The sequence below is a fragment of the Molossus molossus genome, unplaced genomic scaffold (assembly GCF_014108415.1).
Source record: "Molossus molossus isolate mMolMol1 unplaced genomic scaffold, mMolMol1.p scaffold_m16_p_9, whole genome shotgun sequence".
NCBI classification, from domain to species: Eukaryota; Metazoa; Chordata; class Mammalia; order Chiroptera; family Molossidae; genus Molossus; species Molossus molossus.
The window spans coordinates 20,497,368-20,510,740 of record NW_023425403.1 but is presented as its reverse complement, the minus strand read 5'-3'; the positions used below and the strand labels follow the sequence as shown (position 1 = coordinate 20,510,740).

Here is a 13,373-nt window from a genome sequence, read left to right as displayed (position 1 = left end):
CAACCACTTTGAGCAACAGGCGAAGAGAAATTTAGGGAGAAATTTTTAAAACTGATAAGAAACACACTGACATGGCGCCTGGTGAGGGGACAGTTGAGATAGGCCATCTGGATGCTTGTGTTGGTGAAAAAGTTTTGTTTAGTGGAAATACTTCACCTAACTCACAAGCTGTACAAATATTAAGATCAAAAGTCCTAACTTGCACAACCTGTCAGGAAAACCTGTGATACAGGAAACGGAGACTGTTGTCCAGACTTCTGTTCAACTGAAGCCAAATGTCTTTGTGTGGCCAGTACCTGTCTCAACTGCCCTGGTGTCCCTCTGTATTCAAGAGTTTGTGTAGCACTTGATGGCTGTATCTTTGCACTAAGAAAGTATATTCATGGTATAGGTTCATATTTACAGCACTTACAAGTGTTTCTGCTTGGCGGTTTCCCTTTAACACCTTTGGAAGTGAATACTGCTCCTATGTCACAGATGAGGAACTAGGTACAGGAATAATGGATTAGTTACGTCCAACTGTTTAGAAACTCAGTACTTGGAGAGCTCAGCTATTCAACAAAACTGAAATTATATAAAAGGCTGGAATCAGTGCGATATAAATAACTGTAGTGTTTACCTCAATGTCAGGAATTTATGAGAATGAAAAAAGCTGTTTTCCTGATTATATCAGTTGTTTTTTCAACATGTGACACTACTAAGTTCCTTTTCAACATACTTTCTTACAAATTATTAAAGATTTTTCTAAAATTTCTTTTTACCACAAATACTGCTGAATCAATAAATTCCTCCAATAATAAAAAAATAATACTATATATCCTCAATTACTCTTCATTCCCCACTTATTATAAGGCTGCTTTGCATTGGAAGTCTGACTGCTGCCTTCTCCCTTTGCAAAACCAACTGCTTTCACCTCTTCATTCCAAAGTCTTGAGTTCATAGACCTTGAGAAATACCTTTCCCTGATGTCTTATGTTTTGTATTCTTTTATGCACAGCATGTCAGTTTTACTTTATTAACAGAATCATTCAATGGTTGGGTTGGTTTTTCTCCTCCCTTCTTTTATTAACAGGTAAATTATTTAAGGATAACACAGTTCCATTCATTAAAACTGTCATCAAAGAAAATGAATGTTTCCCTTTTTTTTAAGTCATGTGAGATACCAGAAGAACCCAAATCCACTACTGAAATTAGTCAAAAGTATTTATCAAGAACCCAGTGATTGTCTGGCTGCTGTGGCTCAGTGGTTTGAACATCGACCCATGCACCAAGAGGTCATTGGTTTGATTCCCTGTCAGGGCACATGCCCAGGTTGTGGACTAGATCCCCAGTAGTGGGCGTGCAGCTGATCAATGTTTCTCTCTCATCCGATCAATGTTTCTTTCTCATCGATGTTTCTATCTCTCTCTCCCTCTCTCTTCATCTCTCTCTCTAAAATCAATGAAGAAAAAAAAATTAAAATAAATAAAAACCTATTTAAAAAAAGGAATCCAGTTTCACACTTACTAGGTTGGCTATAATTCAAACAAACAGGTATTATAGAAAATAACAGGTATTGGTGAGGATATGGCCTTCATAACTTAGCTTATATGAATATAAAATGGTACAGTCATAATGGAAAAGTTTGAAGATTCCTAAAAAGCTAAAAATACAATTACCATATGACTCAGCATTAGCATTCCCCTAAGTATATACCCAAAGGAACTGTCTCTAGTCAAACAGCTACTTGTACACAACATTCACTGATGCATTACTCACAATAGCCAACAGGTGGAAACAATGCCGAATGTCCATCAACAGATGAATGGGTAAACCAAATGTGGTATATCCATGCAATGAAATATTACTGAGCCAAAAAAGAAATGATTTTTTTAAAATTAATTTTTATCCTCGCTCGAGGATATTTTTTCCGTTGATTTTCAGAGAGAGTGGAAGGGAGGGAGGGAGGAAGGGAAAGGGAGGAGAGAGGGGTAGGGAGAAAGAAAGGGAGAAAGAGAGAGAAGAGAGAGAAAAGGAGAGAGAGAGAGAGAGGTGAGAGAAACATATTGATCGGTTGCCTCCTGCAGGCACCACAACCAGGGCCAGCGATTGAACCTGCAAGCTAGGTACATGCCTTTGACCGGGAATCAAACCCTTGACCTTTTGGTATTCAGGCCGATGTTCTAACCACTGAGCACACTGGCCAGGGCAGGAATGATACTTTGATACATCATTCTACAATGTGACAAATCTTGAAAACATTATACTAAATGAAAGAAGCCAGACACAGAAAGACAAATATTTCAATATCTAGAATAGGCAAATCAATAGAGAAAGAAAATAGATTAGAGGTTACCAGGGACTAGAGGGAAGGGAAAATGGGGATGTACTGCTTAATGGTTACAGAGTTTATGTTTGGGGTGATGAAAACGTTTTGGAAATAAATAATAGTGATGGTTGCACAACATAGCAAATGTAATTAATGCCACTGAATTGTACACTTAATAATCATTACAATGGTAAATTTTGTTATATTTCATCACAACTAAATATGTCAAAAATTTGAATTGTACACTTTATTATTATTATTATTTTTGTTAATCCTCACTTGAGGATATTTTTCCATTGATTATCAGATAAAGTGAAAGAGATGTAGGGAAGAGAGAGAGGAGGGAGGGAGAGAAAGAGATAAACACTGATGTGAGAGAGACACATCAATTGGTTGCCTTCTGCATGACCCCAAATGAGGCTGAGGATTGAACCTATAACCCAGGTACGTGCCCTTGACTGGGAATCAAACCCAAGACCCTTTGGTCCTCAGGCCGATGCTCTAACTGCTGAGCTAAACTGACCAGGGCTGAACTGTGCAAACTACATATTGTAATAACTATGTATGGTGTCAGGTGCGTATTAGACTTATCGGGAGGGTCACTTCATAAATTATATAAATGTCTAACCACTACGCTGTACACCTAAAACTAATATAATATTGAATGTGAACTGTAAGAGAAAAAAACATTTTTAGCCCTGGCTGGTGTGGCTCAGTGGTGAGAGTGTGGGCCCGTGGACCGGAGAGTCCCGGGATCGGTTCCTGCTAAGAGCACGTACCTCGGTACTCATGGTGACTAGTGAGCATTTTAGTATTTGTTTAAAAGTGGACTGCTTAAAAGCCCTGGAGGTAGAATATTCAAAGACACATTCCAGTCCTGGGGTCGATGTTTCTCTCTCACATTGATGTTTCTCTCTTCCTTCCTCTCTCCCTTCCTCTATCTGAAGATAAATGCTAAAGCATCGAGTGAGGATATAAAAAAAAATTTTTTTTTAAAGGGCAAATTATGTTTTATGTGTTATATTTTCTTCTTCTTATTTTTTAACCCTAACTCAAGGATATTTTTTCTATTGATTTTATTTATTTTTTTAATTTATCCTCACCTGGGGAAATTTTTGCATTTATCTTCAGATAGAGCGGGAGGGAGAGAGTGAAGAAGAGAGAGAGAAAGAAACATTGATGTGAGAGAGACACATTGAGTGGCTGCCACCCACAAGACCCCAACCGGGGCCGGGGACAAACTACAACCGAGGTACATGCCCTTAGCGGGAACTGAACCCGGGACTCCCTGGTCCGTGGACCGATGCTCTAACCGCTGAGCCAAACTGGCCAGGGCTTTTTATTATTTTTATTTTTTATTTATCTTTTCCATTGACTTTAGATAGAGTGGAAGGGAAGGAGAGAGAGAGAGACATCGATTGGCTGCCTCCCACACGACCCCAACCAGGGCCAGGGATCGAACCTGCAACTGAGGTACATGTCCTTGACTGTGAATCAAACCTGTGACCCTTTGGTCTGCGGACCGATACTCTAACCACTGTGCCAAACTATGAGTGATATCTTAATACAGTTATTTTAAAAAGAACTCAGTGGACGTGGAGTACAATGATAATTAGAGATCACTTAGATCAGGGATTTTTTTTTTAATCCTCACCCGAGGACATTTTTTCCATTTTTTGTTCAGATAGAGTGGGAGGGGGAGAGGGGAAGAGAGAGAGAGAGAGAGAAACATCGACGTGAAAGGGACACATCGAGTGGCTGCCACCCGCACTACCCAACCAGGGCCGGGGACAAACTGCAACGGAGTTACGTGCCCTTAGTGGGAACTGAACCCGGGTCTCTTAGGCTGACGCTCTAAGCACTGAGCCAAACCGGTCGGGGCAGATCAGGGATTTTTAAAACATGCAATACCTGACTCTTTAGTCAGGGTGCTGACCTCTTTTTCTTAGACTGTCATATATAAAAATGACAACAGCCAACACAACAATAGCCCCCTGATGAGAATGAATCAAAATCATAACAATTTCTTTGTCAGGTTGGCAAAAAAAAATATTTTTTGGTGTGCTGCAGAATTTTAGTAATTAACATGTGTGTGCGCCATGAGATAAAAAAGGTTGAAAAATTGGTGACTTAGATCAATGACTCTAGTCTGAGAGTGAAGCAAATTACTGCTAGCCTAAGTAACATTTAAGTAAGGCAGTTTGCAGTACATCGTTTGATAATCTCAGACTTCTTTAGTCCTACTATAAAACCTACCCCCGTAACAACTATTTAAAATTAGGGGAGGAGAGATATCAAACAAATTGGCACATATACACATAAAGTATTTCAGATGAGCGATTCCCAAGCGCTGGTAATGCCATTTAAGGAACTGTACACAGCGAGGAGAACGGCACGCCTGTTGATCTGAAGTGATAACTACTAACCATTCTTATTTATTAGGACATGATTCAGCCAGGCCACAACAGCAGTACTGGGGGTCTTCACAATCGGTAGGAATAGGCAGAGTTGTCTATTGAACAGTCACCTCTGCTCAGGGTCTTTATCTTTAGACCCGCCCTGCTTCCTATGTTTCTCCTTAAAATTTCCGTAAATCACATTTTCATTGACCAGGTTAACTCTCAGTATGACTGTAGTTTATTTACATTCCCAAATTATTTTAAAAATCCTAAAAATAATTTGATACTTTAGGTTATCAGCTCTGTTTCCATTAGCATGGAAAATGGAAAACTGCCGGTATAGAAATTATAAATGTGTGTGGAGGGCGAAGAGCAGGTCAGATCCGTTGCTGCCAGTTTACAATGAATGGGGTTTCTAAGCATGGGGATTAATGGGAACACAGATAAACTGAAGGAAAGTCTGGGTTTGGGTTATTTTTAGCTTAATTTGGGAGTTTTGCTATAAAAACAAAATATACTGTACTTAATTTAGAAGATGAGTTATCCCCTGATAAAAGTTCAATGTTACCCCTCAGTTCAATCTGAGCTTTTTCATAAAATTATCAAATTGACTGATGTGTACTCCAAAAATGGAAGAAAATAAATGGATTTAAAAGTCAGTCATTATGGGAAAAGGCTATTAATACTAATAACCGAACCAGAGAGTAATTAAGACATAGGACTAATAACAAGAAGACAAGCCCGAAACATGGAGAGTAGATTCATAACACTATGAATTATTCCATATAGAGGGACTTACTGAGTTGAGGTTTACGTTTCTCAATAGGAGAATCAAACAAAACATTACAATATGGAACTTTCCCCAAAGAAATGTGAGAAAAATCTTTTAAGAGAACTGCCTGGACAAGACACAAGGAGAACATTTTATAATAGCCATGAGCATCATGTTTTTACTTCACTAATTAGAAAAGATGACCCTGAAAAAAAACCATAATATATCGGGCCATAGAAAACATGTGTCAGCTTCATGATAAAGTGCATTATCCTTGCCCTGGCCGGTTAGGCTCAGCAGTTAGAGCCTTGGCCCATGGACCAGAGAGACCCGAGTTTGGTTACCGCTAAGGGCACGTACTAGACTGCGGTCTTCCCCAGATCTGGTTGGGGTCGTGTGGGGGCAACCAGTCGATGTGTCTCTCTCACATCGATGTTTCTCTCTCTCTTTTCCTCCCTCTATCCCTCCTCTTCTATCTGAGGATAAATGAAAAAATGTCCTCGGGTGAGGATAAAAAAATAATAATAATAATACTAAAGTCCATTATCCTAATGGGCCCATTCTCTCTCCAGAGAGAAGCAGCAGCGTTGCTCCCAGTCACACACCAAACCTGACCACGGCCACTTGTCCTGGACAGCATGAATTAAACAGTCTGTCCCTGCCACTAAGACAGAGATGCGAGAGGCTACTTCTCTCTAGGTCTCAGTTCCCCCAACGATAACAATAGGATGATTTCTAAGACCTCTAATACTCTATACATCAAAGTTAAAAACATTGAGAAAGAGGTCAACCAGGAGCTCAGTAACTGCCCTACACTCACAAATCAGCCTCTGAGCAAAAGAAAGCTCAGGTTCAACACTCCTCTGGTAAACATTAACAGTTGCCCTGAAGTCCACAGAACAGGACAGAATTAGACCTGCTTCGCTTGGAGTCCTTCCCAAGTTATTAATACGTGAGCGACAAACAGAACTAGTGATTAAGGGAGAGGATGCTGCCGGCGAAGCAGAAGGAAGAGCCGAGCAGAGGAAGAACCTAAACCCAGACCTCAGACCAGAAGGCCCGATGACCTGGGGCCATTAGGCATAGGGATGGGCTTAAACACCTCTATCATTATGTGATAGCATAGATCCATACCTGATATGTGTAGTGATATAGCTCTCAGGCACCAAGAAAAATGCAGATTATATCGCTATACTTTGCTAAGTAAGGCAAGAAATCACAGCTTATGACCATGACCATTTAATAATCTAGCTCCCAAGGGAATGTTGCCTTCATCAGACGAGAAAAGTAACTACTCATAAAAGCCTACTGTCCTTCAGACAGAGGGTCAGTGACATCTTTATATACATAGCAAAGGAAAAGTGAGGCGATGGAGAGCCCATTCTGTGAGCAAGTTTCAACTGCTTTTACTTCCTTTATAAGAACAATGAGAAGAACTCGATGAAACTTCATTTAACATAACTTTGAAGGACCCAGAATATCTCTGACTTTAGAAAGATGCCACCTGGTTAGAATGAAAGAAAACACTGCTTAAACAGAAACTGTGGCTTAATTGTTGAGTTTAAAACTTTTTTTTAAAGAAAATTCAGGTTGTATCTATGTAATATAAAAACACACGTTGCTTCAGCGTGCACCACCATTACTCTATAAATAATTGTTTTACATTTTTTTCTGTGGGAGAGGAACGGGATAAGTCAGCAGTTATTCTGATCAGAAGGTCATTTATCCAAATCCAGAAAAATCCTGAGCTCTTTGAAGCTCTTGGATTCCTAAGACGTTCCTGTACATTTTCATGAAAAACAAAAAAATACAAACAAGTAATATTTCTTCTGGGAACATATGCAATTTTTTTTTTTTTTTTTTGAAGCCCCAAATCCTCTCGACTGTGTCACAGTGACACCAATATGTTGACCCCTTTCCCTCGGGCCACCGAGTCAAGGGGATGTCGGGTCTTTTCTACAGCCCCTGCTCAGCGTGGTCTGTCTCGGCGTCCAGGAGCCGAGGAGCAGCTGCCAGGGTACCTGTAGGCTCCAAAGCAACGAAAGGCCAGTGACAAGTTCACAGAAGCTTACATCATGACACCCAGATTGCAACCAGTTACGCAGCTACTTTCCTTTCAAGAAACACCCTAAACACTTTTGGCCACATCCGTCAGCCTGGAGCGGACGGAGCCAGGCTCTTCGCCGAGACGCCTCACCTGAGGATCAGCTCTCAGCATCTGGACTGAATTAAACTGGCTTCCTTCCACCTTCTCTCGGCTTGGTTCCCTTAAGTTGTTTTGTTTTTCAGCATACCAAAGGGGAAAAATATTTACTAAAATAAACTGGTAAAAGCTTCATAACATATGGCAGACAAGATGCCTACAAACCAAATATAGTTATATCTCTTCAATTACAGTTTATTCTCACTTATTTTATGACAATGCAGAATGCCTTTTGGAAAAGCCATATATGCAAGTTTTTAATCAATCAGGATAATGACAATGACCTGTTTAAAAAACAAAAAGCCACATACCTAAAATAAGACCTCATGAAATAAGAAGAGCCAAGATTCTGATCTCTTCTTGGCTTAGGCTTGAGAGTATCATGATGGCCAAACTCAGCGGCACACCCCCAAGGGATATGATTGGGTTGAATTAAAATAAGACTCACATTGTCAGGTATTTTGAGCATTACAGCAAAAGCTCGAGAAGAGCAAATGTTACTGAAGAGTTTGCACATCTGACCACAATTCTAGGGAAAATCTCTTCCGAGGGCTCATTAAATTGATGAATCTTTTCCTGTTAGGTTGAGAAGTCATTTGAGGTTCTGCTCCTTCCACCACCTCATACGGAAACCCCCAGTGGCTACATGAGTACTCACATTCAAAGCATTCTTCGCAGCTTCTGCTTCTGAGCGACTGTCAAAACTGACAAAACCTACGGGCTGAGGAAAGAAAAAGAAATATGAAGGAAAAAAAAAAAATCAGGGAATATCTATTTTACTGGGTCAAAGGTGATGTCAAACTGAAGAGCTAAGATAAAGAAATGACTACAGGCATTTGTGTAGAAATAAGAAAGCCAGTCTAGAAGAATCATGACTCAGTGGTTTAGCTACATTTCTAACATGAATCAAAGGGACTATGAGGGTAGAGCTGGGGATGTAGAGAATCATAAAAATAATCTCGAGTGGGTTAGAAGGTGAGCAGCAGTGAACAAGGGAATCGAGGAAAACTTGGGTCGAGAGACTCTACTTTCCTAAACTGAATTCAATGTACCTCGGTTTCTTCGTCTTTTGGCGTAGAAAGAGAACTGGTACACAGTGCGAGGAACACAATGACACAACGATAAAAGCCCTGTCCTCACTGCATGATCAAAATCATAAAATGAACATGTCTATCGCAAATCCCAAGGGATGCCTTAAAAAGCCCTGTGTTTAATTAGGTGTGTGAGCCATACTGTTCCAACTAAAGAGAAAGGGGTCATAATCCCTTTGGACTCAATATCTTTCAGTCCAGAGGGACACTCGCAACATAGCTTTTTCCTGATGAACTAGAGAATACCTCACTGAGTGATGGACAGTGATTGGGAGGTGAGCATGCTGAGTGTTCAGCATTAGAGGGGGGAAAAAAGCATACGGCTGAAAATTTTCAAAAAGCTTGCAGAACTACCAGGGTCACTGATTACCACCTTCATTTGGGGTATGAACAGAATGTGATTCTTCACCATCAGGTATTCAGACTGACTGTGAAAGTCTGCCTGTTAACCTTATTATAAAAAGGAAGGAAGGAAGGAAGGAAGGAAGGAAGGAAGGAAGGAAGGAAGGAAGGAAGGAAGGAAGGAAGGAAGGAAGGAAGGAGAAAAGAATTGGCAATAAAAGTGAATTTGGATAATAATTACTTTTGAATATACAGATAAGCACTAATATAACTGCCTTCCTTGGGGCTAGTCCCAGACATTCTAGCTGGGGACTGGAATTACAAACCATTTTCCTGTGCTAATTCCTAACCAATCTGATCCTAATTTTTAAAGCTACAACAACAAAATACAATCCTAATGGGAATAAAGAATGTTGAACCTTAGTAACATTCCTGAAGAAAGGCAATTCAAACTTATTGTAAAAGTGATCATTTATATGCAAGTTTAAAATTCTTACCTGCTTAGATGTGAGCTTTATAAGAGAACCTTCATAGCCCTGAAAATAAAACAAACCAAATTTAGACAACGACAAAAAGAGTACTAGGGGAAAAAAGCAAGTATATCTCAAGTAAAAATAAGTCCTTTATCCTTTATGACTATCGATTACCTTTTTTCACAATTGCATCTTAAATTAACCTGGAAAGCAAATTATACACACAGGCACACACACATACTCATGTGTATATATGTTTGCAGACTTGGGCCTCAAAGAAATCAAGCCCTGAAATTCATGCATTTTTATGTTTCTTTTCCTTATTTTTTTCTTTTCATGAAATTAGGCAATGGTAGGAAAATTGGTGTCTCCATCTATAGCAGATCTCTGTGTTTTATAGAACTAGGAGAGGGAAGGGGTACATTTACTAAGAGAGGAAGGTTAGAGTATGTGATAACTTAGTCATGTATTTGCTATAAAATAACAATGAAACATTAAGAATATACTATATTTTGGTGATCACTTCATAAGTTATATAAATGTCTAATCAACATGGTTATACACCTGATACTAATATAATATTGTACATCAACTACAATTGAAAAATGAAAAATTATTTTTTAAAAAAGAATCTACTAAGTAGAACTTATTAATCAAAATTTCAAAACTTCCAGGAAAGGTTAAGCAGACAGTGATGCTAAATTTTGTTGAGTTTTTTTGCTTATTTATTGAATCCGCCAGTTTTCATGTTGGTGGTTCCATTTGGGACATGAAAAGTTCCCTACTGGGTTTTTCCTAGAGCTCACCCTCAAGGAAGAGAGAAGCACTCCATCTCAATCCCTCTCTTCACCCCTCCCTGGCGCCTCGGGAAAAGGACAACAAAGTGTGTTTATTTCTAAAAATAATCAATGGCTGGTGGCTTGCATGATGGATGACACAGAGGGGGAAAAACATCGCTTGACATGATTGACCACCGCACAGATCAGTGCAGAGACAGATTTGTAGACCTAGGTCAACCTTCAGGGATTTTAATTAAAAGAGGGCTGTTAGGAATGTAGCAGGGTCCTGACTTTAAGGAAAGCATTTCTGGGCAGAATGTTGGGATTGATTCATCCTCATATCTTCTCAGCACAGAACTATGTGACCAATTAGCTACTGTAAACATTTCACCTCAAAGGCCTTGAGCTCTTCTGGACAAAGAGGTCATGATTCACAGCACTGCCTCTTCCCTTTTCAAGGTGCTTTCTCTGAAAAGCCTAGAGGTCTAAACAGCCTGAAGGCCTCGGTAGCAAAGGACAAATGGATATTTCACTCAAGTAAACACCACTGGCAGAAGTACACTGTGCTCTCAAGTCACAAGAAGAGAATATCATGCAGTAAGTTCAGGACAGGGATGGCAGAGTCAGACTGCTGGAGTTCAAATCCTAGCCCTGCCTTTTATTATGTGTGCAAACCTGAGCAAAATTTATTCAACTGCTCGAAGTTTCATTTTTCATATTTGAATAAACGAGGCCAACGCACCTTAAAGGATGGTGACGAGAATTAAATGAGTAATTCACATAAGGGGCTTGCTAGCTGAATCTCTCTCTACACATACATAAACCACAGTATTTTGTCCATTAAGAAGATCAATTAGCTTAAAATGCCCTCATCCTACAAAAGGGATAGTGAACACTGCAGCCCTACAGAAGAAACGGGAAATTCTACAAAGTGGGCACTCTCTTCCCACAATACTTTCTCTTTTAAAAAAGAAATTTTTTTTTCTTTATTGATTTTTTAGAGAGAAAGGAAGGATAGAAAGAAACATCAATGAGAGAGAACATCAATTGGCTGCCTCCTGCATGCCCCCCACTGGGGATTGGGCCCACAACCTGGGCATGTGCCCTGACTGGGAATCAAACTGCTGACCTCTTGGTGCATGGGTCAACGCTTGGCCACTGAGCCGCACCAGCCGGGCAACACCTTCTCTTTCTCCCCCCCTTCCTCTAAGCTAACCTCATGTCCATGCTTTCTGTGTCCTCTGCACTGTCGCCATTATTGTTGCATTAAGCTAGCAATTTTCAGCCGATGTCGCAAGAATTTTTAAAACATGCAAAACTTGACTGTTTAGTCAGGTTCACTGACCTCTTTTCCTGTAGACTGTCAAATTAAAAAGATGGCAACAGTCAACACAACAACAGCCATCCGGTGTGAATGAATCAAAATAATACCTATTTTTTTTTTGTCAGATCGGCAAAAAATTAATATATTTTTTGGTGCACTGCAGAATTTTAGTAATTAGTTTACCTGTGCCACGAGATGAAAAAGGTGGAAAATCACCGCATTAAAGATATGGCTGTCAGAATGGAATGATGTCATTGTACGGTGCCTTCTTGGCACACAAGCTAGACTCTATTTTATCTTTGTTGGCTTTAGCTGGCTGCCCTCTTGATCCTCCCGCTTCCTTTCCTACACAGCTGTTTTCAGCTGTCACATCCTGTTCGCTCTCCCTAAGAAGCTAGATCCTGTCCCACAACCTGTCTTGCATCTGTGGCTTCAACAGGGATGGAACTTTAACCAAAACTCAAGACGGACGTTGCCTCATCGTAAGTGTGCCCCAGTTGGCACCACGGGCTGACATGTCCTCAATGACCAGCACAGACACAGGTCCTGAACTGATCATGACTTCCTGTTCACTCCTGAGGGCCAAGACCTCCAGCCCACAGTCTGCCCAGTCCCAGCCTTCTCTGATCCGCCACAGATTAACCCTTCAAGGTTTTGCCTTCGAAGTGTGGTTATTTCAGCTTTAGTCTGACTTCCTTGTAAGTTTTCAGTCCCAGCTGCATTAATTATCTCTAAAGTAGTTTTATCTCGAGTCCCACTGCGTGAAATATTTCATTAAACACCAGGAAAGATTCCCATCATGCCAAGCGACACTGTAAAATTTGTTTTACTTGATTGAAACTTAGGATATTTTTCCCATGGAACTAATAATGGTATTAGGTTCTTAGTCTAATTAATATAATGCCTATTTAACCTATTAAGTTTTCAAAGAATAGTACTAACAGAACTATTTTGACTAATAATCTCTTGGGGATAAGGCTGGACTTATATTGCATTTGAAACACAAATACATAATCAGTAACTGATAATATTTTTGGTGATCTGTACCTAGAACACCTCCAACTGATGGAAGTCACTAAAGCTGCTGCATGTGGAAAAGACAGCTATATGTCCACATCAGTAAGAGAAGAGACTTATCTAGATTAGCTATTGGGAGGACAAGAGGCCGTTTCGTCTTTCCTGAGTGAGACTGTGGAGAAGAACTGAGATGTTAAATCCCCATTACTCACTAACCTTTAAAAAAGATCACTTTATAGGGTACTTTCTCAAACATTTCATTTGTTCCTCCAAAGAGACCCCATGAAGTTTACACACACACATTTCGTTTCCTTTTACAATTTCTGAAAGGTCGAAAGGGTACCTTAAATGGTCTGAAAAGCAGATAGAGCTCCCGAGGTTTGATGTCCAGAGGGAGACCACTGACAAAGAGGGTCCGGACCTGGAAGAGAAATACGAGAAGTGATCAAAGGAGTGAATCCAGAGAATAGCTCTCACTTGAAATTTCAAAAACACATTTCTTCAAATATTCCACGAACCCTACCTAATCCATGTTCTTTCAATGGCATACGAGTACGCTAATGTTAAGAGGCCAGTAAGTCAACTCTCCTATGTGGACTATTCACAGCGAAATGCCTCTAGCTGATTTAAATTCATAAGCAGACTTCTTGCCCAACTAGCAATTG

General features: G+C 40.0%; 1 protein-coding gene across 2 annotated transcripts in view; it reads right to left on the bottom strand.

Moving 5' to 3' along the window:
* RBPMS (RNA binding protein, mRNA processing factor) overlaps positions 1–13,373 on the bottom strand; it is a 181,603-nt gene that overhangs the window by 90,717 nt on the left and 77,513 nt on the right. For both annotated transcript variants that reach the window (XR_004958136.1, XM_036250290.1), the window contains exons 2-4: positions 13,052–13,129; positions 9,613–9,651; positions 8,341–8,403 (exon numbers count right to left, since the gene is read on the bottom strand). Coding sequence is in view for 1 of the 2 variants with exons in the window: in XM_036250290.1 (XP_036106183.1) it covers positions 8,341–8,403; positions 9,613–9,651; positions 13,052–13,129 (180 nt within the window). In the remaining variant the exon portion in view is untranslated. The remainder of the gene's footprint in view (positions 1–8,340; positions 8,404–9,612; positions 9,652–13,051; positions 13,130–13,373) is intronic.